Source organism: Antechinus flavipes, chromosome 1, assembly GCF_016432865.1.
Source record: "Antechinus flavipes isolate AdamAnt ecotype Samford, QLD, Australia chromosome 1, AdamAnt_v2, whole genome shotgun sequence".
NCBI lineage: Eukaryota > Metazoa > Chordata > Mammalia > Dasyuromorphia > Dasyuridae > Antechinus > Antechinus flavipes.
Genome location: NC_067398.1, coordinates 164,083,163 through 164,107,460, shown reverse-complemented (window position 1 = coordinate 164,107,460; position 24,298 = coordinate 164,083,163). Strand labels below are relative to the sequence as shown.

General features: G+C 40.7%; 2 protein-coding genes across 2 annotated transcripts in view; one reads left to right on the top strand and one right to left on the bottom strand.

Annotated features, from left to right (window-relative positions):
• MRPS27 (mitochondrial ribosomal protein S27) overlaps nt 1–22,795 on the bottom strand; it is a 129,283-nt gene extending 106,488 nt beyond the window's left edge. The window contains exons 1-2 of the mRNA XM_051992471.1: nt 22,712–22,795; nt 17,363–17,440 (exon numbers count right to left, since the gene is read on the bottom strand). Of these exons, the coding sequence (XP_051848431.1) occupies nt 17,363–17,440; nt 22,712–22,787 (154 nt within the window). The 5' untranslated portion in view covers nt 22,788–22,795. The remainder of the gene's footprint in view (nt 1–17,362; nt 17,441–22,711) is intronic.
• Nucleotides 22,796–22,805: 10 nt separating this feature from the next.
• PTCD2 (pentatricopeptide repeat domain 2) overlaps nt 22,806–24,298 on the top strand; it is a 40,104-nt gene continuing 38,611 nt past the window's right edge. Inside the window, exon 1 of the mRNA XM_051992482.1 lies at nt 22,806–23,156. Coding sequence (XP_051848442.1) covers nt 23,042–23,156 — 115 coding nt within the window. The 5' untranslated portion in view covers nt 22,806–23,041. The remainder of the gene's footprint in view (nt 23,157–24,298) is intronic.

The following is a 24,298-nucleotide window of genomic DNA, read 5'->3' as shown; positions in this document are numbered from 1 at the left end:
GATATCAATGCTTTCTTATTTAGAGAAACCAAAACTAATAATGAAGATTGAGCAAATATTTATCAGGTGCTCAAAACAGTGCTAGGTAGTAAAGGACAGTTACAGGATTATGGCCTTATGGACCAAGACATGGTTCATGACTAGGGAGACAAGAATTACACATAATTTAACATTTAAAGAAAAAGACAGAAAATGGTTGTATGTCAAACTGAATGGCATAGAAAATCAGTTGTATGGAAGTTGGAGAGGAAACATAAATCATTATTCTTATGTAAAAGTGTAGTTAAAAGAGCTAACACTATGCCTAATGATCCTCCCTAAAATGGGAGCTCTCCAAGGTTGTGTTTCCAACCCACTTCTCTCCCTCTTTCTTGGCAGTTTCATCAACTCTCAGGACTTCAATTATCACTTATACTCAGATGAACAAGTCAACAACTCAGTTCTTATATACCTACAAATACATCTCACTAGCTGACGGATATGTCCACACATCCCAAACAAAGTGAATTTCGTTTTCCTCAAAACGCATTGCTCTTGATTTCACTCTTGTCAATGATAGTGTTACCTAATCTTCACATTTGGTGTGATCTTAGACAGTGGTCTTCTCTCTTACCCATCTCTTAAAGCCAAGCAATCCACAACCCCTCCTAATTCCATCTCTTCAATATCCCGTTCATCTCTTTCTCTTCATTACTGCTACCACAACTCTAGTACATCCTTTCATCACCAATTTCATGGGCTACTTGTAAAAGCCTCTCCTCCTAAGAGGTTCTACCTTACCCTTACCCCTCTCCCAAATCTTCATAATAGAGCCAGCAGGATGATTTCAGAAAGGCCTGGAGAGACTTATATGAATTGATGCTGAGTAAAATGAGCAGGACCAGAAGATCATTATTTACTTCAACAACAATATTGTATGATAATGAATTCTGATGAGCGTAGCCCATTTCAACAATGAGATGAACCAAATAAGTTCCAATAGAGCAATAATGAACTGAACCAGCTATACCCAGCGAAAGAACTCTAGGAGATGACCATGAACCACTACATAGAATTCCCAATTCCTATTTTTGTCCGCCTGCATTTTTGATTTCCTTCACAGGCTAATTGTACACTATTTCAAAGTCCGACTCTTTTTTTACAGCAAAATAACTGTTTGGACATATATATATATGGTATTTAACTTATATTTTTAACATTTAACATGTATTGGTCAACCTGTCATCTGGGGGAAGGGGTGGGGGAAAGGAGGGAAAAAGTTGGAACAAAAGGATTTACAACTGTCAATGCTGAAAAATTACCTGTGCATATATTTGTAAATAAAAAAGCTATTAAAAAAAAAGAATATTCCAGCTTTAAAAAAATAAAATAAAATAAAAAATAAAAACATTGTTCTGAGAAGGGGTCCAAAGACTTCACCAGACTGGCAAAGGGGTGACAGAAGCTTCCTTAGCCTTTCAAGGTCTTCCACAATACAGTGGACCATTTCCTATATAACCTTATTTCATTTTTATTTCCCTCCACGTATGTCAGGTTCTTGCCAAACTGGGCTACTTACCATCCATCCTCTGTACATGCTCTGACTGTTCCCATCTTTCCAGCTTCATTCAGGCTTTTCCTTCTGCTATCCCTCTTAACATTTTAAATTAGTATTGGCATTATAAAGTCCAAATTAAATGCCATCTCCTTCATGGAGTTTTCCTAATCCCAGGCCCACCTCACCCAATTGGCAAAGACCTCTCTCTTCTTGGATATCTAATCACCTTGCTTGCCCTTTTCTCGTATACTTACTATATATTATTTTATATATCCCATTCCTTCCCACTACTAGACTGTAAAATTCATGAAGACAGGAACTATGTCTTATGTCAAGTTTGAATCTCCTCTAGTGCTTAGCCCCATTATTGGTACATACCAGGTTCTTAAATGTGTGTGATACTGTTTATTCACACAGAGCATATATATCCCAAATAACTGCAAACTATTAAAGTTAAAACCTCATTACAATTTTTGAGAGATTCTCTATACCATGTGATCTATTGAACACTACTAAATGTTAAAATTGAAGGAAAATGACTAACTGGAAAAAATACCATGCTCAAATAAATAATTATCTATAACCTATTTAAACTCCATCTTTAGTATACTGAAGACTTCCCATCAGAAATAAAAATCTTTTTTGTTATCACCAAGGCTTTAATGATAAATCTTAAAAAAAAAAAAAAAATAGATCTCCAGGACAAAATTGTGATGAGGAAGAGCAGCAAAGGGGAAAGGGCTGCTGTAAGTATTAGAAACTATAAAGAATTACTAAATAATTTTGTATCTCTCTAGTTCTCATGTATTTACAAAATACTGTTTCTCAACCAGCTAATATATATTTGGAAGGCAAGGACCAGAGAGGTCATATCTTATCCAACCTCCTTGTGCTACAGAGGAAGAAATTGAAGTCCCACAGAAAAATAATTTGCTAAATGGCATAGGTAAGAAGTAGGAGAGGGATTCAAACATGGGTCCTCTTCTGACACCTTCAAACTCAGCAATTTTTTTACCTCTACCCTTATAAGCCTGAAGGTTCTTGGACACTTTAGTGAAGTGATAAACTATAGAGACCACAGGATAGTGCCCCCTGGAATTCTGAAAGTCTAAAGAAGCTAAAATGGATGAGGATTATTTGTTGTTCTGAGTTGATGGTATTGCTCTGCTGGTTTTGTTGTTGTTGTTGTTGTTTTCTGTCCTCTGAAGAAAAGCAATTGGAGTAGCTGGGTGATGCGATGGTTAGAACATTGGTCCTGGAGTCAGAAGTAACTGTGTTTAAATCTCAGACTTTTACTAGCTGTGAGATTTTGGGCAAGTCACTTATCTATTATCTTTGTTGAGAGAAACAGAGATACAAAGAGACAAGAGAGATAGAGGGATAAGAGAAAGATAGGGAGAAAATGAGGGAAAGAGAGAGGGAAAGGGAGGGAGAGAGAAAAAAAGAGATGGGAGGAGAGGGAGAAAGAGAGAGAGAGACAAAAGAGGGAGAGGGTGAGGGAAAGAGAAGAAGAGAAAGAAAAAGAGCGAGAGAGAAATAGAGAGAGAGGGAGAGAGGAGAGACAGAGAGAGGGAGAAAGAGAGAGAGACAACAAGAGGGAGAGGGTGAGGGAAAGAGAGAAGAAGAGACAGAGAAAGAGAGAAACAGAGAGAGAGGGAGAGAGGCAGAGAGGAGAGACAGAGAGAGGGAGACAGAGACAGAGAAAGGGAGAGAGAGAGAGAGAGAAGGGACAGAGAGAGACAGAGGGAAGGAAAGAAGGAGGGAGGAAGGGAGGGATAGAGACAGAGACAGAGACAGAGACAGAAAGAGAGAAAGAAGGAGGAAGGGAGGGAAGGAGGGGGGAGGAGAAAAATAGAGATGCACAGAAAGAGAACGAGAAAGAAAGGGAGATACAAAGAAAGAGAGACAGACAGAGACAAAAGCAATTACAGATGATCTAAAACATGCCCAGAAGTAAATGGTAGAAGCTGGAAAAGCTTACACAATTAAACTTGGAACACAGATTTTGTGTGTGTGTATGTGCCAGAAGCTTTATAACAAAGTGATTTGATAATGGAGAATTTGGAAACATTCTTCAGCAGTTCCATTCTAATTGGAATGAGAACTCAGAAGGGTGACACACACAAGGCAAAGCCACAGTCACCTCCAGGAGTGGCAGCAGATGGCAAACAGGAAGGCTTAGAGAGGAACAGATGTCAGAGTGATACGAATATTGGACTGACAGAATTTAGGAAGGGTGTAGGAAGCCTCCATTGTGCCTCAAGAGTAAGAGGTAAAAAATGAACCCAGCAAGCCAAGGGGCTCCACAGCTGAAATGATACGGGAATATTTGAATCTCAGCTGATGAGACCAGAGATCAACTCTGAATTCAAATCAGTCTGTGGTAACATTCTACTAATCAAAGGCTTCAAATGTTCAACATGAAAAAACTATTTCTATGTCCCAATTAGGGCAGCTGAGTGATGCAGTGGATAAAGTGCTAGTCTGGAAAAGTAACTTTACCCCGTTTGCTTTGGTTTCCTCATCTATAAAATGAGTTGGGGAAGGAAATGGCAAACCATTCTATTATCTCTGCCAAGAAAAGTCCCAAAGGGGTTATAGTCAGACACAAATGAAAATGACTAAACAATAAGAAATGTCCTAGCTATAACTTATATAAATACAGCACTGCTGATATGGCTTCAGATGATTCTGTTTAAAGGAGAATGATTCTTTTTAAAAAGGCTTTAGAAAATCCAATCTACCAAATCTTTAATTAAAAAAAAAAAAAAAAAACAGCATGCAAAGGATATGTTAATATGTTCATGTAATTACATATGATGTATGATATCTAATATATACACATTATATGTTATATAATACAGTATATTCAATGATATATAGCAACATTATGTTTATTCTGTTAACAGAATGATGTCTTTCTCAAGATGTTATACTGATGGCTTTTGAAGTTCTATAAATTTGAGATTTCCAAACTGGCTAGTGTTTCTGATCTAGTGAGTGTTCTAAGATAATATGATCTTGGTCAGGTCAGTGGAGGTAAATTGCAAAAGCAGAAGGTAACTGTGAAATACCTATCAACATTAAACCAATGATGTATCATGATAAATAAAAGTTCTTCAAAGGTACTTCCACTAGTTTCTGCCCTTTAAGAAGTGAAAATGCCATTTTAATCTCAAAAGCACTATTTAATAATCAATCACTTAACATACATATTAAGTGCTACTAAATGCCAGGCATAATCACCATCAACTCAGGAAGTACTCTTTACTAAAAGGAAACAAAACAAATGTGTAACCCCCCAAAACTTTGCATTTATGCATTTATGTTTACAAGTTATTCTATAGCTGTTATACTACTTCCTCCTCACAATTCTATGGGCTAGATGGGACAAGTGATATTAATGCCTATTTTAGAGTTGAGGAAATTGAAACTCAAAGACATTAAATGACTAGTCCAACGTAACCCAGGTAATTCAATTAAGACAGGTCAAGTGACTTGCCCAGGGTCAAAGGGATCTTAAGTATCTGAAGCCAAATTTAAACTCACTGAGTCATCTGGCTGTCTCCAGGTGCTATTATTCCCCCCCTTTTAGGAAGAAACTGAGGCAGAAAGAAGTTAAATGACTTGCCTAAGGTGAAACATCTGTTAAGTGTCTGAGACAAAACTTGAACTCAGGTTTTCCTGTCTCAGCATTCTTAACCACTAGCAGCATTATAATTTAAAACAGTAGCAAAACATTGTTGTTCAGAATATATACCCATCTCTCACCACTGCATTCATTATTTACAAATATAACATATATAATGAAAAAATATAATGAATGCTTTGTACAAACAAAAAAAAAATTTAAACTCCTTTTCTGTAATGCTACTAGTAAGAAGTACCTATTTTAATAAAATCTAAATCCTAAAGCTTAGAAAGATTTACATGAACTAATGCTGAGTAAAACAAGCAGAACTGGAATATACACTGTACACAATAACAGCAAAAATGTGGGATGATCAACTATGAAAATCTTGGTTCTTCTCAATGGCTCAGTAATTCAGAGCAATCCCAATAGACTTTGGACAGAAAATGCCATCCACATCCAGAAAAAGATATAAGAAGACTGAATATAAACCAACACATGCTATGTTCGCTTATTTCTTCTGTTTTTTTTTTTTTCCTCTTCCATGGTTTTTCCCTTTTGTTCTGATTTTTCTCTCCCAACATGATTCAGAAAGCAATGTGCATTAAAAATAAATAAGTTTAAATAAATTAAAATAAAACCTAAATTCAATGTAGCAACTGTACTGGCTTTTTTAACTTCTCATAGTGGGATTAGATTTGTATTTATTTAAAAAAGATCCCAAGGGAAGGTCCTGATGTCAAGAGTTTTGAGGGATTTGAGGTTGTTATGTTTTTGCTTGAATTCTGCTGAGAAATTTCCAAAGCACTTTCCTGTTGGATTGGTATGAAAGAGTATATTCAACAGAATATTGCTCCAACCAATCACAATATGGCCATTTAATTCATTATAATCAAATGATACCTGAATTCAAAATCAACTCATCACAGAGCCTAGTACAAGATAAACACCTAACACATTTTTTTTTTTTCATTCATTTATCATTGGATCTGGCATCAGGAAAACTTGAATTTAAGGCCTGCCTAAGACACTCCTAACTATTAGATATTTGGGCAAGTCCTCTCCCAATCTCAATTTCCTCACTTATAGAAAGGGGATAATAATAGTACCTACCCCCCAACATTGCTATGAGGATTAAATGAAATAATGTATGTAAAGTTCTTTGCAAAACTTAAAGTGCTGTACAAAGATTATTAATTTTATTGTTGTTGTTTCTAACAACTACCGGAGAATGAGGTTCTTCTGTTTTTTTCAATGAGCCAAGTAATAATGCAGGAGCCTCTCACGTCTGCACAACTACCTTCTTTTTCACTTTCCATACAGTAATCATAAAGCTGGACCCAAGTAGATTGTCCCCATCTTCTCTCTGCTCCCCTCTTCTATTGAGTAATGGGGAAACATTACCATCTTTTCCTTTTTATTCTAAAATGTCATTATCTAGAGATCATCCCACAAAACTTTCTAACCTATTGCACAGATATTAACTCTCCCTTCATTCCTTGGCTTTAGGAAGAAATGATCATTAACTTTCATTATTAATTAAATATAGGGGTAACTAGGTGGGTAAAAGGCTGGTCTGAAATCAGAAAGACTGCTCTTCCTGAGTTCAAATCTGGCCTCAGATAATTACTAGTTGTGTGATCCTGGGCAAGTCATGTAACCCTGATTGCCTCCCAAAATTTAAATATTACTAATATTTATTGTATTATTATAACATTAATGGATATGAGTATGACACAGTAACAAGCATTTGACTATGCAGATTTTAGAAAAAACATTTCTCAGGAAAAGTAAGAGTAGAAATAATACTAGATTTGGTATTTGAAGAAACTGGATTTCATTCCTGATTCTTCTGCTAACTAGCTACATGTCCTTGGGCGAAAAATTTTGCCCCAAAGTTCCATTTCTTTATCTGTAAAATATAAGAGTTGGACTAGGTTAAGGATTCTGAATCTGGGGCTCAAAATTAAAAAAAAAAAGATATTTCTACATAATTAGTTTTTATTTTAATCCTCTGTATTTATATATTTAAAGATATTCTAAGAAGGGTCCACAGGCTTCATCCGACTTCACAGAGTCAAACACAGAAAAGGAGGGAAGAAGTCCTGGCCGGCACCACCCCTTTTGCCTTCAGTAAATATGGCACCAGCAGTGGACATTGCTGATGACCTTCTGCCAGCCTCCACCAAAGGCCTTACTTTCTTCTCTTTCGTGTTTCTTTTCCCACCTCATTTCTGCTTTTTCGTTTGCCAAGCCTCCTGTCTCACTCTGACACACCTAAGCTTTGCTCAGCCCTTTGGGAACTCTCTGGCTTGAAGTACTGATCCCAAGGCGATGTTTTTTAAAACTGGAGCCAAACAGAGACATCCTTCTATCCTCTCTTTAGAAGAATATCTGTAGACCAACCTAACTTCACTCCTTCCTAATGGATTTTACAGCCACCTGTATCAAGTAGAAGATAAAATTTCTTGGAACCTTTTTCTAGGTCAGCCTTAATTTGTTTTCACATAATCATTATCTCAACCTTCCTTTCTTAGGCAATTAGCCATGAGCAGCTAGCCTGGTGTTTTGTGAAGCCAGACAGGAAAATCTTGAAAAATGCTGATCTAAAGGGAAAGATGGAGGATGAAAATGCAAATTTTAAAGTACCTAAATAATTTGCAGCCAGCAAGAAAATGTTATAACTTACAGTATGTATGCAGCCATAGGCAGTTCCAAAAGGTTTATATTCTGCTATAAATCCTGTCACCCTTTGTGAATTCCAAAAGGACTTACAAAATCTATCCTATAATTCAGAATTCCATAACAAATTGGGTTATTCTGTGGATTATTCTTTCACATGGAGTATTCTTGTCTCTAGACAGACTTTAAGTTCCTTAAGGGCAGGATTTCTTTGAATGCTAATGGTACTGGACACATGAAGATCCATTATGCCTACACTAGGGCTGTCATCTTCATCTCCTTCCCACCATCTGCTCTTGGGATGCTGGGCTCTGAGCACGGTTTCACTTCACTTATCTCCAATCAGGTGCTACTTTCCAGGCCCCATTTCCAAAGCTTGCTATTCTCCTCTCCTTTCCAGTTCCTTTGTATATGTTGTCTTCTCCTATTCAAATGTAAGCTCTCTGAGGGCAGGGAACTATCTTGATGGCTTCCTATGAATCCTCAGTCTTTGCTATATAGAAAATGCTTAATAAATATTCCAATTATCTATCCATATTAGTAAATAGGTATTCACTAACTAAATCTATATATAAATAATGTGGAATGGCAATACTCTTGGCTAGAACATATAACCAGGATTCCTTAAATTTATAAATCTCTACCAAAGACCTTTCGTGATGCTTCCTTACCATCCTTGTACTCAAAGGCCATGACAGCCAAGTACAAGCAGTCCTTCCAAGCTAGGAAAGCTCTAGGCATATGATCAAGTCCATTCTCACTAAATTCAGAGAAGATGGCCAATATGTGCTGTTTTTTCAGTCACAAGAGCTCCTGAATTCTACTTCAAATACAGAGATTCAATTGAAGAAATGTTTATTAATGATCTATATGTAAGGCATAGGTTGTTAGACTTGGAGATACAAGAATGAAGCCATTCTTCCCCTCAAAGTTTGCATTCTACAGGGACAGAGGGAAGAGGAAGTGGGGAGAGGCATAGGCATTTATTAAGTGCCTACGTGCCAAATACTGTACTTTACAACTATCTCATTTGATCCTCACAACAACCATAGGAGATAGGAGCTGTTAATATCCCTATTTTATAGTTTAGAAAATTGAAGCAGAGCTTAAGTGATTTAACTAGGGTCACACAGCTAATAAGTCTGGATTTGAACTCAGATCCTTTGAACTCAGACTCCAGAGAGTGTGCTCTATCTATTGTGCCACCTAGCTGCCCCGGAGGTGGTCCTTAGAGGTAGGAATTCAATAGCTGGGAAAGGATCATTCCTGGGTCCCTCAGCTTCCACACTCCTTACCTGAATGCCTTTGTAAGCTATCCTTTCCCTTGTATGCTTCCCTTTATGTACTGTCTTCCCTAGGAGAACTTAGGAGGAACTGTCTTGCTTGTTGATTTTTGTGCCCCCAGCACTTAGAACAGTTTATTGCACATAGTAAATGCTTAATCAGTGTCCTATCTACCCACTCATCCATCCATCCATGCACCCCTCTCTCAATCCGTCCCGTCTATCACTTTATCTGCCATCTCTACTTACCTGCTTACACACTCACCTATCCATTCATCCATCCACACTGGGAGCAACCTAATCAAAGGAAGGAATGCTGGAGAGTACGGGCACATCGCAGGGGGAAGGCTAATAGTTCATGTCAGGAACAGGGTACGTGAAAGGCGTATTTTAAGCACCTCCCGGGTGCCAGGCACTGTGTTAAGCACTTTACAAATATGATTTCACTTGAAAGGTAGGGCATCATTAAATTTTGGAAGGTCGGGTTACTCAAAAAACAATGGCAATCCCTTGCACGGTTTCACACTGAAATGTCCCATCTAGAACTGCATATACCAAAGAACAATGAGTGTGTCAGCAGTATAAAGGATCAACAAGCTTGCAGTAACTATCTACCAAAAAGGTGCTAGACATTGGTGGCACAATCGTAGGCCTTGTTCCAACCGGGACTTACAGGTGCATGCAGCACTTGTATACACACTAAAGGCCCTACTAGTCAGCGCACAGAAATGCAGACCTAATTCAGGCTGACCCTGGGGTTAGGCCCACCTAGCAAAGAGGTCCCCAACCTCTGCCAATTAAATCACTAACAGTCTGCCCGGAGGAGCCAGCCACAGGAGCGGCAGACAAGAAAATTGAGCATTTCCTCTGCAGATCCGCTAACTGCTCTCCCTGGAGCTCTCCTCATTACGCGGGGACGGACCACCCACAAACAGCCCACCCCAGCCAGTCTCCTCCACCGTGCGGATGGTGTGAGTGAGTGCCTCCCACCTCGCCCGCCGGCTCAGCCAATGGCATCGAACACCTCACAGTGCTCCAGGTCATGGCGGTCCAATCACAGGCTGCCACAAGCCAGGAGTGGTCCTGCCCCCGCCTCAGCACAAGGCCCGCGACGGCTGGCTGACAGACTAAGCCTTGCGCCCGGTCCACACTGCCCCCTACTGCCCACTCACAGGAGTTGGCCGCCAGCCTTCTGAGGCCACTCCCTAACTACCGGAGAGTAGGAGAATCTGTCCCTCTGGTCAATTAGAAGGAGAACTTTCAAAGCCGGTATTTTGAAGACCAGGCCTGCAGAAGAGGGAATGCGTAGAAAAGCTGACTCGGGCTTTACATAAGGGGAAAAAATTAACCACCCGAACTGTCCAAAGTTCTGGCTGCATGTAGTGTTGGGGAATTCTCTGAGTAACCGCTCTGGGGGGATGGTGCAGAGGGGACTGCTGGGAGAGAGGGTCTTTGCGGGCCCTTCCACTGAACCACCCCGCTCAGACGGCTCGGCCCAGACTCAGTGACTCCCGCCTCGCAAACCGGCTCATTACTCAATGCCTAATAAAGCCCACTGTGAACCGGCTCTACTTCCTCATTCTATGGTCTCAGTGGACATTTAAATACAGAAAACTACTTCTGACTTCAGATAGTCATTGGCATGATACAGGAAAAAGAAATTGAAGATGGAAGTGAGGGAAGGGAAGAATATGAATTACTATCACGTAAAAATGAACAGAAAAGGCTAGAAGAAAACCACAATGTATTCTGTAAAACTTATCTGAACACGTGTGCATATATGCACATGCATACATACGTGCATATGTACACGTGTGCATATATGCCCGTACATGTCTACATGTACACACACATATATAGTGAGGACATAACTATCTCGTGAATAAAGAAAATATTAGGAGTGTACTCTGTGCCAAACACTGTGCTGAGTGTTTTACCAACATCATCTCAACTATCTTCATAACAACCCTGGGATGTGGGTGCTGTAATTAGCTTCATTTTAGAGTTGAAGAAATTGAGACAAACAGAAATTATATGACTTCACCAATGTCAAAGAGCTGATTAAGTGTCTGAGGCCAAATCTGACCAGGCCCAGTGCTCTAAGCACTGCGTCATTTAGCTGCCACCTAAGAAGTGGTTCTTTGATCTGAGGAATCGCAGGGATGGTTAGCTGATCTACAGGGGGTGATTCTTTCCAGAAGCAATGGTACTACTGATTTGATTACTGAGCTCCAATAAAGTGGAAATGGGGGCAAAAAAATGACCAACCAATCAAGTACCAAATGGGGAATCTCAAGGGCAAGAAGGTAATACTCTGGCCTTAGATGGAAACAGTTGGATGTTTGTGAAGATGAAGCATTGGGGTAGCTTGAGGGGGCTTCATGGGCTAGTTTGCCCTTATTCAGTCATCAAATAGGCTGGGCCCTGGGCTGGGAGCTCTAAAAATGAATGAAAAAATGTATGTATATTTATACAAATCTATAGCTACTCACACAAAAGGGAGAATCACAATGCACTATACAAAAAACATAGTGCATTACATATTCAAGAGTGTAGACATATGTACACAACAAATGTATGTCCAAAAAGGATATATATTTAAATCAACACATGGCTTACACACACACACACACACACACAGAGTAGTACAGTATGGTTCTCTTTTCTCCTCTTAAGTCCCCTACTCTATTCATTTGGCTGGGCCTGCAATCTATTCTAAAGGGGGTTCTTTTACTTCAAAGTCATTATAATCCCATGTTTTTTAAAACATGCATGTAATCCAGGAAATGTGAGCAGCCTAATAATGAGCAGATATCAGTAAACCAGAAGCTTTAGCTTCAATGGATCTCATCAACATGGTACAAACCCCACTAACCTCTCTTCTCATGCTGTGATTTTCATCCCTATTTTTACACAAACTCTCCACAGAAACCAAGACCTGTTCAGGGTTGCACTCAATTTGGATTGCACTCTTGTGACAAGATCAGCCCACTTTCTTTTCCAATCATAACACTTTTGTGAGAAGCTGGGAAGATATTGGGGCTTCCTTTCTTACCCAGAGCAAAAGTATAATTTCTACTCATAAGTTGGATTCCAATACTAATTGGCATAGAAGCTTTCACCTGATCCACTTTTTTTTTGTATCTGTGCTGGTTTTTCCCACAAGGCAGCTGTGTAGCCCTCTGCCTCCATAGATGAGGGTCACCATACTGGTGCTTAGTTTAGTGTGGACATGGATCAGCTTAGTCCGATGTAGCTAAGAACTTGGCACCTCAAGTAATCCCCCAGTTTCAGTCTTCCCAGAAGCAGGAACAAGTGTGTGTGTATATATATATATATATTTATATACATTCACAACTGACCTAACCATCTACTTTCCATGATGATGTCTTTATTCCACATCTATGTTATCACTGGAACCATTTAATATAAACTCATAGCATAAACCAGAAAAACCTTAAAAACAATTTGTAAAATTAAATAAATGAATAAATTGGTGAGAAAAAGAAAAACACTGGGCTTCTGTTTTGCTTTGTGTGAATTTTATCCCAAAGGCAAAGATAATATCTTATATATTCTATTTATTTCATAGAGAAAGAAATGTGGAGCTGTTAGTTAATAAATATGCATTAAGGGCTTACAGCATACAAGGCATTGTACTAGTCTCAAAGAGTGATAGAAAGGCAAAGCTCACTTTGTGGGGGTAAATGGGAGGGGAGAAGCAACTAAGATTAAGTGACTTGCCCAGGGTCATACAGCTAATAAATGTCTGAGGCCAAATTTGAACTCAGGTACACTTAACTCCAGACCTAAGGCTCAATCCACTGCACAATCTAGTGGCTCCAATAGTATGCCCTTGGCAAATATTCTATTTGACTCCTTAAATTTGGAATGCCATAAAGCAGATATAAATGTATACAGGTACATGGGTCTGTTCCCTACATACATGCTCTTTCTAATGTTCTTGTTTTCAATAGGTTAGCAGCAGCATGATATGATGGGAAATCATCACCAGTGCCACTGGATTTAGACTTTAAAAGTCCAGATTCTAATCTCAGCTCTGCCATTTCCTTACTATCTAAGTGATGAAAGATATATTCTGTCATTGCCTCAGCAATAAAATAAGGCAAGTTGGGGAAGTGACAGATGGGTTGGAGGGTGTCCTTTCTACCTGCAAATCAATGATCTGAGGACCTCTGAGATTGAGCTTCTCCCTAGCTCTAGATCAATGATCATAAGACTATAATTTGTGTGAAGCAATTAACCACAAAACTGGCTATTTCTGCATACAGTGGTTTTCCACAGACAGAGACATACAATATTAATTTATTTGAGTACTATTGGCTTATTTTCTTGTTAGCAGCTGCCTAATTTTTATCACAATTCTCCTGATCTATTTTAGAAACACCTCCAGTCAAATATTCATTTGTGCCTGACTGGTACTAGAGCATTCTGAGCTCATGTTAGTCTGATCAGCCAGTCGGCCACACTGTAACTTCACATCAAGAGAATGATGTCATTTTGGTCCTCTTCAAAAATGAAAGACAACAATCAATCAATGATTTTGGGTCTTCATTAAGATAGGCTTGGTTCTCAAATGCATGGGGACCAATCTTGTTTTTTAAATAGAGATGAGGTAATAGAATACTTTCTGTCCTTGAAGAATTGAGAAGATAATGGGTGCAGGACAGTGTACAAAGTCTCAGACATGGTTGCTGCATTGAGTGATTTTCCTTAACTGTTTTCCTTTGTTAGAAGGGAGGCCTTACTGAGTAGTTTCACATGCAGGATAATGTCTAGAAATGAAATATGACATTAAAACAAAAGATATCAATGAAATTTTTAAAAATATAAATTGAGCACCTACTATGTACAAGATATAAATAATGGAGTAAATACTTATATTAAAAAGAATTTGTATTGTGATCCATTTATATATGTAAATGCTTTCAAAACAAATCGATGATATTTACAAGAGATGGTTTAAAAACAAAAACCTTAAACTTTCCACAGAAATCTCAGTACTGAGTCAATTAAAATTCATCAGGAATTTAGATAAAATACCTGCAAAATGTTTATTTTAAGATAATGTATCTCAATGACTTGAGGTACAAATATTCTATCTCCATTGGAAGCCTTGAGTTTAAATCTGAATTCAGATACTTGACACTTACTAGCTGTGTGACCTTGAGCAAATCACAATCCTGACTGCCTCATCAATCCCTCTGCCCCCTGAGAAGGGCAAGAGACAGAAGATCCTCAGAAGACAAGAATGTCAAAGGGTACTGTCAATGAAGTCAGAGGACTGGGCTCTTCATCTCATCCTGGATGCTTATTTACTCTAAAACCTTAAGTAAATCATGTTTCCTTATCTGTAAGATGTGGTTGGAGATAGCGGCTTCTGACATCCTGTCTCCACCTGGATCCATTGATCTAAATCAGTGGTCCTGAAAGTGTAGTCCAAAGAATTGTTGGAATCTCTGAAACCCTTTCAGAGAGTCTACAAATTAAAAATTATATAACCCATGTGAACAAAAACTTTTTGAACAGATCCTTGATAGTTTTTTTTTTTTAAAACAACATGAAGATACTGAGAACAAAGATTTGAGAACCACTGATCTAAATAATGGGAGATCCTCATCTGATTTGAATGTTACAAAAGATATCCAAAAGAGCCAAGGAAACTATCCTTCAGATACTTATTTCAGATGGGCATTTTCAACAATCTAAATGTGGCTTTTAAAATGTGCTCAGTAGAAATCTGAAATACTACAAAACTCCCCATATAGGGAGGCTTTAGAAAAAAATGCTGTGATGATATTAGCATGGTGACCATGTTGAATCAAACCTTCCAGTATACTGCTCATCATAGCTCACTCACCCTCCCTCTGTGCTCTTGCAGATGCTGCCCCATAGCAACAAGCTAAGTGCTTACCTGCCTATGGTATATCCTAAGCATTAAACATTTCCCCAGTCTTAAGTGCCGTCATTTCCCTTTTTGCTCACTGAATTCCTGTTTTTCTATAATCCTGCTCAAATGTCTCTTCCACAAAGCTTTCCTTGATCCTTTGTCAGTTCCTTCTGATATCTCACAAAGGATTTTCATTCTTACAAATGTACTTACCACATATTCTATTTATCTGGGTATTTTTATCCTGTCTACTGACTGGTCGGAGAGCTCCACAAGCTCTAAATCTTGCATTCCATGTAATCTAAGTGCTTAAATATTTATTACACTGCCAAACCCATAACAGAGACACAAATTTAGATCATTTATATCTTTGTGTTGCTAGCAGGTCTTATGACCCCTCCCAAACCTGCCACCTCTTCAGAATGAAATGGATTTCAGGCTTTGATCTTTTCGGGGTGTCGCCTTTTCATCCTATTGTTTTGTGGATCTCTGTAAAACTCTTCTCTGGTCTGTCTTCTATATCTATCTTTTATCTACATAGGGCTTTCTTCTTTATCTAGCTGGAAGGTATTGAGGATATCACACAGGATCCAGCTTTGAAGAGGCCAGCTGAGACTGCAGTTATTGTTGCTCTGTTGGAGAGAAGGGGAGTGGAGAGGGGAGGATGGGAGGAAAAACTGTTTCTTTATTCTGACTGAGAGGCCTCAAGGCCCAGCAGATAGGGGAAGGAAGACCTGGATTCCAGGGCCACCTCAGACACCCAAATGTGATGCGAGGCAAGGCTGGTAACACCTCAGGGCTCTCAGCAATGAAGTGCTGGCAAGGAGATCACAGATCTGTTCCTATCTTATCATGAAGAGACTGTATACTCCTAATACCCCAAAATATGTCTGTGAAAGTCTGAACCTGTATAGAAAATCCAGCTGAATAATTATTAGAAAAGTGAGTTGTGTTTTTTTTTCAAAACTAAAAGAAGTCAAAAATGAAATTTATAGAAAATACAGTAGAAAAATATAACAACAAAAATTGCAATAGTTACATAAGATTATCCCTGATTTAAGAAAGGTAATATAATGTAGTGGATAAGCTGGTTTCAGACAGAAAAATATGAATTCCAGTCCTGCCTGATATATACATGACTTTAGGAAGATCAATCAACCTGTCTGTGTTTCAGGAAACTAAGACTCCAGATTAAATAAACAGTAATAAGCTTTATTACTAGGGAGAGAGAGAGTTTCTTCTTCCAAGAATTCTCTAAATCAGTGAAGTCACAAATCCAGTCTCAATCTCTAACCACAGATTTTTTAACCTAATCAATGTTAGGGGGATTATGCACATAAAGGCAGGACACCAATAGTCTGGAATATCTAGATTTTTTTTAAATAAGCCATTCCCCCATTCCCCCTCAGGACTTTAGACTGCTGTCTGAAACATGATCTGACATGAGAGAACAGGGGGTTGGTATAATTAGCATCCTACTGCATTGCAGGTGAAGCATTTTCTCCTCTAAATGGCTTTGGTGAAACTGTAGGTATTGCATTATTCTCAGAAGTGGGACCTTTCACTAGATAATAAAGGCCAATGATGAATTTTGAAGAAAGCAACAAGACAAACTGGAGGATGAAAAGGTTGATAATGAAAAAAAGAATAAAATCCATTTAAGTCAGCACAGACAACAAAGGTTTTGAAGATAGGAGTGCCTGAAAAGCATCCACAAAGATAGAGCAATTTGGAAGTAAATTTGCTTGGCAGTACAAGAAATCCAGCTATCAAACATAATCCCTGGGTGTTCCATATACTGCCAATTCTCTTTTAAAATTCATCTCCTCAGTAGCAGCTTCCCTACCCTGGAGATAGATGCCTCCCCCAGGCCCAATCTCAGACAAATGAGTCCTAGACATGATCCATTTTATGAGAATGCTCAGCCTTGTTTACTTTATACCAGGTTCCATTCTGAACTCTCTACAAACTAGCAGCCTACCATTCTTGGCTCTTTATGTGCTGAGTTCCCCAATTAGACTGTAAACTCCTTGAGAGCAGCAGCCATCCTATTTGCTTGTATTTGTATGCCCAGTACCACTTAATATAAATGCTCTCCTTTCCTCTCCCTCTCTCTTCCTTCTCTTTCCTCCTTCCCCCTTCTCTTCTCCTTTTCCTTTTCTTCTTCCTTCTTTTTCTCTCCCTTCTTTTCTTTCTCCTTCTCTCGCTTATCTAATGAATAACTGGACTAGTGAACTTAGGAGCATGGGCTCCCAAGAATATTTCAAGTACTTAAAAAATTTACAACTCCCCCTCCCCCCAACACATGTAAAACTTACGTAGATTACAAAGCTCTTTTTCTCTTGCTTCCCATTTCTGACTATCCACATAAGCTGCAGACAGCAGGCATCTTTTACCTAAGAGAAGAAAAGGACAGCTATCTCAGTAGGCTTATTTATGCAGCAGGTATCATTTCATATATTTATTTCTTTTTTAAAATTTCTTTTTCCATTTATTCTAAAGAATACATGTTATTTATGACTATGCATTGTTATTCATGATTAAGAGAAATGTGTTTTCATGATTGTATATATATATAAAACATATCAAATTGCTTACCATCTCAAGAAGGGAAGGGAAAATTTTTGGAATTCAAAATTTAAAAAAATGTTAAGAGGCAGATTGCCTCAACAAAGCAAAACAAAAAACATTAAAAACTCTTTATATATAATTGGGAAAAAATTATCATTTTTAAAAAAAAACATATGTTGTTCAATTGTTTCCTCTTTGGGGTTTTGTTTCTTACACTCTTTTTCACAGAGAACTCAAATCTCTTTGGTTTCAGTTTTCTTATTTGTATTTATGTATGTTACATTTTCACATGTACATGTTATCACCCCAAAGAATTAAAGTTCTCTGAGCGCAAAAACTCTTTTTTACCTACCACAGAGCTTGGCCCACAAAAGGAACTTTCAAATGTTCCATGACTGACTGATAGTTACCAGATTGGACACGTACCATTTAATCAGTTCTAGATGTCAGCAAACTATATGACCAACTTTCTAACTCTTGTGGACAAAAAGGAAAGCTGTAGGCCAGACAAATGTACAGTTAGGTAGAATTGATTAAGTGGTTGAAAACCCCAAATAACCATCAATGGTTTGATGCCAGCTCTCTAGTGGAAACATCAGGGATTTGCATCTGGCCTTGTGAGGCTTAACATTTTCCTCAACGATTAGATAAAGGGACAGTGGCAGAGTTGTCACACTTTGGGGTAACAAAAAGCTGAAAATTAGGAGTGGCTAACAGGGGTAAATAGGAGGTAGAGTCAAGATCTGAATGTGAATCCAGCCTCAGACACTGACCAGCTGTGTAATCCTGGGCAAGTCACTTCACTCTGTTTACCTCAGTTTCCTTATCTGTAAAGTGAGCTGGAGAAGGAAATGGCAAACCTCTCTAGTAAATGTGCAAAAAAACCCAAAGAGCCAGACATGACTGAAATGAATGAAAGACACTAGTAGCTAACATACCAGATAAAGACACAATTCTAAAAGTTCCCAACAGGGCAGAATTTGGGGTCAAAATGAGTAAAGTTGCAGGGAGGATTCTGGGAAGCTGGTGGAATAAATTTCAAACTCTCCAGATTTCCCCCACAAATAGAATAAATTAAGGATGAACACAAACTGCTGAAAAAGCAAGACGTGGTGCAGAACCAGAGTCCTCCAGAAGCAGAAGATCTGAAAAGATCCCAGACTGGGGATGAATCATTTGGAAGTACCAATTCCTCTCCTTGGGCTAGCTCAGCAGAAACATTAGCTGGGGACTCCTGGGACTCACTGGGTGTGGTTGCAGCCACAGCAGGAACCAAGACCTTCACCTCCATAACTGTCAGCTTGGGATTTGAGTCCAGGAGGGGAGTGAATCTGGGCTGATCGGGACCACCAGGCCCAGCTTCATTCACATGGTCCAGCTGTGTATGGCCCCACTAAGTACAGAAACAGCCGGGTGGGATGCTGCTGGCCAGCACTTGCAGGAGGGTGGAGCTCTGGATTGAGTCCAAGTCAGAGTTGTAAGAAACAAAAGCTTGAGGTACCATCTTCCCACCCCACGATTAGAGGTGTTTACACTCATATCTCTTATTAAAAAAAAAAAAAATGAACCAGCAAAGAAGAACCCCAATAATGAAACATCCTATGGGAAAAGGGAAGACAAGGGTTCATCTTCATAGAGACATTAGTTTAAAAAAAAAAAGCTTCTAATCCAAAGAGTAATGTGAAATAGCTCCTCATCCAGAGAGAATTTATAGAACTCAAAAAATTCAAATTAGAGACATTGAAGAAAAACTAAAATAATAATAAAAACCATCCAAGAAAAACAAGGTTATGAAAAAAAGTTAACCAATTAGATGAAAATAATTCTTTGAAAATTAGAATTGGACAAGGGGAAGCCATTGAAGTTATTAAACCAAAAAATAATAGGAGGATCTGAATTCAAGACTGGCCTCACTTAACAGAAATTTCTAGCAGTGTGATCCTGAGCAAGTAACTTAATCCCAACTGCCTCAAAACAATAAACAAATAAAAATCAAAAAGGAAAAAGGAAGGAAGGAAGGGACAGAGGGAGGAAGGAAGAAAAAGAAAGGAAGGAAGGAAGGAGGGAGGAAAGGAAAGAAGGAAGGAAAGGAGGGAGACAAGAAAGTAACTTAATCCCAACTGCCTCAAAACAATAAACAAATAAAAATCAAAAAGGAAAAAGGAAGGAAGGGACAGAGGGAGGAAGGAAGAAAAAGAAAGGAAGGAAGGACGGAGGAAAGGAAAGAAGGAAGGAAAGGAGGGAGACAAGAAAGGAAAAGAAAGAAGGGAGGGAGGGAGGGAGGGAGAAAGGGAGAGGAGGAAAGAAGGAAGGAAAGAAAGAGGGAGAGAAGGAAGGAGGAAGGGAGGGAAGGAAGGAGGAAGGGAGGGAAGGAAGGAGGGAGGGAGGGAAGGAAGGAGGCAGGGAGACAGAGAGGGAGGGTAAGAAGGAAGGAAGGAGGGAGGGAGGGAAGGAGGAAAAGAAGAAAGAAAGGAAAAGAAAGGAGGAGGGAGGGAAGGAAGGAAGGGAGGGAAGGAAGGAGAGAGGAAAGGAGAAAAGAAAGAAAAAAGAGGGAGGAAGGGAGGGAGAGAGGGAGGAAATGAGGGAGGGAGGGAGGAAATGAGGGAGGGAGGAAAGGAGGGAGAGAGGGAGGAAAGAAAGGAGGGAGGGAGGAAAGAAAGGAGGGAAGAAGGGAGGAAAGGAGGGAGGAGGAAAGAAAGAAGAGAGGGAGGGAGGAAAGGAGGGAGGGAGGGAGGAAAGAAAGAAGAGAGGGAGGAAGGAAAGGAGGGAGGGAGGGAGGAAAGGAGGGAGGGAGGGAGGAAAGAAAAGAAAGAGGGAGGGAGGAAAGGAGGGAGGAGGGAGAGAGGGAGGAAAGAAAGGAGAGAGGGAGGGAGGAAAGGAGGAAGGGAGGGAGGGAGGGAGGAAAGAAGGAGAGAGGGAGGGAGGAAAGGAGGGAGGGAGGGAGGGAGGGAGGGAGGGAGGGAAGGAGGGAGGGAAGGAGGGAAGGAGGGAGGAAAGGAGGGAGGGAGGGAGGAAGGAAGGAAGAAGGAAGGAGGAAGGAAGGAGGAAGGGAGGGAAGGAAGGAGGGAGGGAGGGAAGGAAGGAGGCAGGGAGACAGAGAGGGAGGGTAAGAAGGAAGGAAGGAGGGAGGGAGGGAAGGAGGAAAAGAAGAAAGAAAGGAAAAGAAAGGAGGAGGGAGGGAAGGAAGGAAGGGAGGGAAGGAAGGAGAGAGGAAAGGAGAAAAGAAAGAAAAAAGAGGGAGGAAGGGAGGGAGAGAGGGAGGAAATGAGGGAGGGAGGGAGGAAATGAGGGAGGGAGGAAAGGAGGGAAGGAGGGAGGGAGGAGGGAGGGAGGGAGGAAGGAAAGAAAGGAGAGAGGGAGGGAGGAAAGGAGGAGAGAGGGAGGAAAGAAAGGAGGGAGGGAGGAAAGAAAGGAGGGAAGAAGGGAGGAAAGGAGGGAGGAGGAAAGAAAGAAGAGAGGGAGGGAGGAAGGAGGGAGGGAGGAAAGAAGGAAGGAAAGAAAGAAGAGAGGGAGGAAGGAAGGAGGGAGGGAGGGAGGAAAGGAGGAGGGAGGGAGGGAGGGAGAAAAGGAGGGAGGGAGGGAGGAAAGGAGGGAAGGAGGGAGGAAAGAAAGGAGAGAGGGAGGAGGAAAGGAGGGAGGGAGGGAGGAAAGAAAGGAGGGAGGGAGGGAGGAAAGAAAGGAGAGAGGAGGGAGGGAGGAGGAAAGAAAGGAGAGAGGAGGGAGGGAGGAAAGGAGGGAGGGAGGAAAGAAAGGAGAGAGGGAGGGAGGAAAGGAGGAGAGGGAGGGAGGGAGGGAGAAAAGGAGGGAGGGAGGGAGGAAGGAAGGAAGGAAGGAGGGAGGAAGGAAGAAGAAGGAAGGAAGGGAGGGAGGAAGGAAGGAAGGAAGGAAAGAAAGAAGGAGGGAGGGAGGGAGGGAGGAAGGAAGGAAGGAAGGAAGGAAGGAAGGAAGGAAGGAAGGAAGATAGGTTTCTGCCCTGAGGAAGCTTACAAGCTCAAGGAGGAAAATACCATGCAAATAATAGGCACAGGCACTTAAAGTGTAATTGAATGAATGAATAAATAACTTCACAAAATGTTTAGTGATGAGTGCTAGCAAATATTTTGTGGATTTAAACAAGGTCCTAAGACACCGCTGCAAAAACCACCTGGGTTTACAGTAAGATGTCAAATGAGAGGATAAAGCAGTTGAATAAGTAGACGAATTGAAATTCTAATATCATTTTTGGTTTCCTTTTCATTGTGTCCGTTGGAAACTCCATAATTAAAGATAAATAGGAAATAATTTAAAGAGGGGAAAACCACTGGAATTAAGAGCGGTTACCAGCCCCTTCCTGAGAGGCAATGATTACAGATAGAATCCACGATGAACTTTAGTTTACTCTAAATTTCTAAACGATGACTTAATAGATCTTCCCAAGGTAGAAAGAACAGTAAGAGGTTCAGTGGACACTGGATGACATGGAGAGATAATGGTTGATTCTAGGGATTACCTGTCCATTACACATCTCACAATGACACTAATGTAATTGTCATTCATGCTGTACAGGCAAGAATACTGTGTCAAGGAAAGGTCATGTAGAAGGATTGGCCAAGGTCAGAAGCCACATGGTTTGTGATTAACTCAACCCTCTCCACGTTTTACACAGGAGCGGGAACTCCAAGTTTAAAAAAAAAAAAAAAGAGGAGAGAAAGGGGGCTGCTCAAAGCAACGCAGGTAGACGGCTACTTTGCAGGGGGCGTGACAATTATCCAAGCCGAACTGATGTTGGTCTATTAATGCAAGTCTCCGGAGGAACACATTAAAAATTATCAGATGCAGCTTCCAGGCGGCTGTAAAACTCAGACTGCAGATTCCTCCCAGAGCACCAAACCAAATTTATTTCACCGCGTGTCCCAGGGTTGGGGGAGAGGAAGAAGGTTCAAAAACACTGCCCCGTGACATACACAGACTCCTCCAACACCTCTCTTATGGCACTCAAACCTCGTGTTCTCCTGCTCTCCTGGCCCAACCTCTCTTTATGCCGACTCCACGGCTGGCCCTCGGGGAGGCCAAAAGGCAGCAGTCCCCCCACCACCGTGGAAACAGCCATCACCAACCTGCCAGGGAGAACTGAGAGAGCGCCAAATTCCGGGCCAGGAACAACCCGTGCCGCACCGTGGGCGCCGCCATCATGGAACGTACCAAATGCAACGCCGACGCAGGAGAGGTCTGTGGGGAAAAGGACCGGGCGGCGTGGCCGAGGGAGGGAAACCTATGATAGAGTTTTTCTTTCTCTTCCGAGACGCTTAGAGGCCCTCTAGAAACGCCTGTGATTGAAAGGGGTGGGTGTGACTCGGAGGCAGGAACTCTATGAATTAACAATTCTGAGACATCTCCTCCCCAAGTCCTGTAGTTGGTACGGTCGGGGAAGAGGGGGTGTGACCAGAATGGCGGTTGCGTCTTGGCGTTCGAATAGAGTCCTCTTGGAAACAATGCAGCGTTCCGCGACCTCAGGCGTGCTGTTAGGGTTCCGTCCCGGCTGCTGCCGCTGGGCCCTCGGAGGTACCAGCTCCCCGGGGCCCGACTTTTGTCCTAGGGGACATGGGAGGGTTGGGACTGGGAATCGGGGCGCGATTGCTTATGGAGTAGCCCATTACGTAATCTGCTCTCCCTCCCTCTCCGGGAGGTGCGGACTTCAATTAGTCCCTCCACTTACTGGCAGATTACTTCCGGGAAGGCCCGGAAAGTTTGCGTAGCGTTGGCTAGTCTTGTTTTTCCCTAGCCCTAGACTACGTCATGAATCTTAGGCCCTGAGGGACGGGTCTAGGCAATACCCAGAACGTTGCTAATTAGATCAGAGGCTCCATTTTTTAAAAATAGCTTTTTATTTACAAGTTACATGCATGGGTTATTTTACAGCATTGACTACTGCCAAAAGAGGCTCCATTTTTTAATATGGTAAAGTCTATGAATCCAATCACGGATTTTATCCTCACAAGAACCCTGAGAATGCTGTTTACCATCCCCTTTTTGCACTTGAAGAAACTGAGGTTGTGACTTGTCCAGTCACACAATTTGGATAGAGTCACCTCCAAAGGAGGATTTGGGGGGTCAGGGGGTTTCATTTTCAAGAGCTTGTGTGATGCATCTAGTCCAAACCCCCTTTTCTGCAAATGAGGCCGAGGGAAACCGAGTGACTTTACAGACGTGCCAAACATTAAACACAGATTTACAAAATAGATATATAAACCAAACATTTACTGAAAATAAATTATAATTTCGTGACCCTCATATGAATGTTACATGAGCCCATATGGGGGCGCAATCCACAGTTAAAGAAGCTTCGATTCCTTTTTTTTTTTTTTTTTTTTGTGCATATCATACTTGAAGTCATTACTTGTCAAATGTGGTAATATTTGTAAGTGTCCCAACTACATTTGAACTCTGTTCCTGTGACAAGTTAACCCTTTCCATTAAACCAAAAGGAGGAAAACAAAGAGAGAAGCAGTGCGGGAAGAGAGGGGCAGATGAGAAAGGGGAAGGGAGAAGTCTACAAGCATTTCTTAAGGACGTGTCAAGCACGTGGTTACTGTCTGATAGTAGGGAGGGGAAACGATAGAGAATCAATAGTTTATGGAATGGGGCATGTGGTATGACCTAAGGTCACTAGGTGGCGCCATAGTACACCATGAAGATTCAGCTTT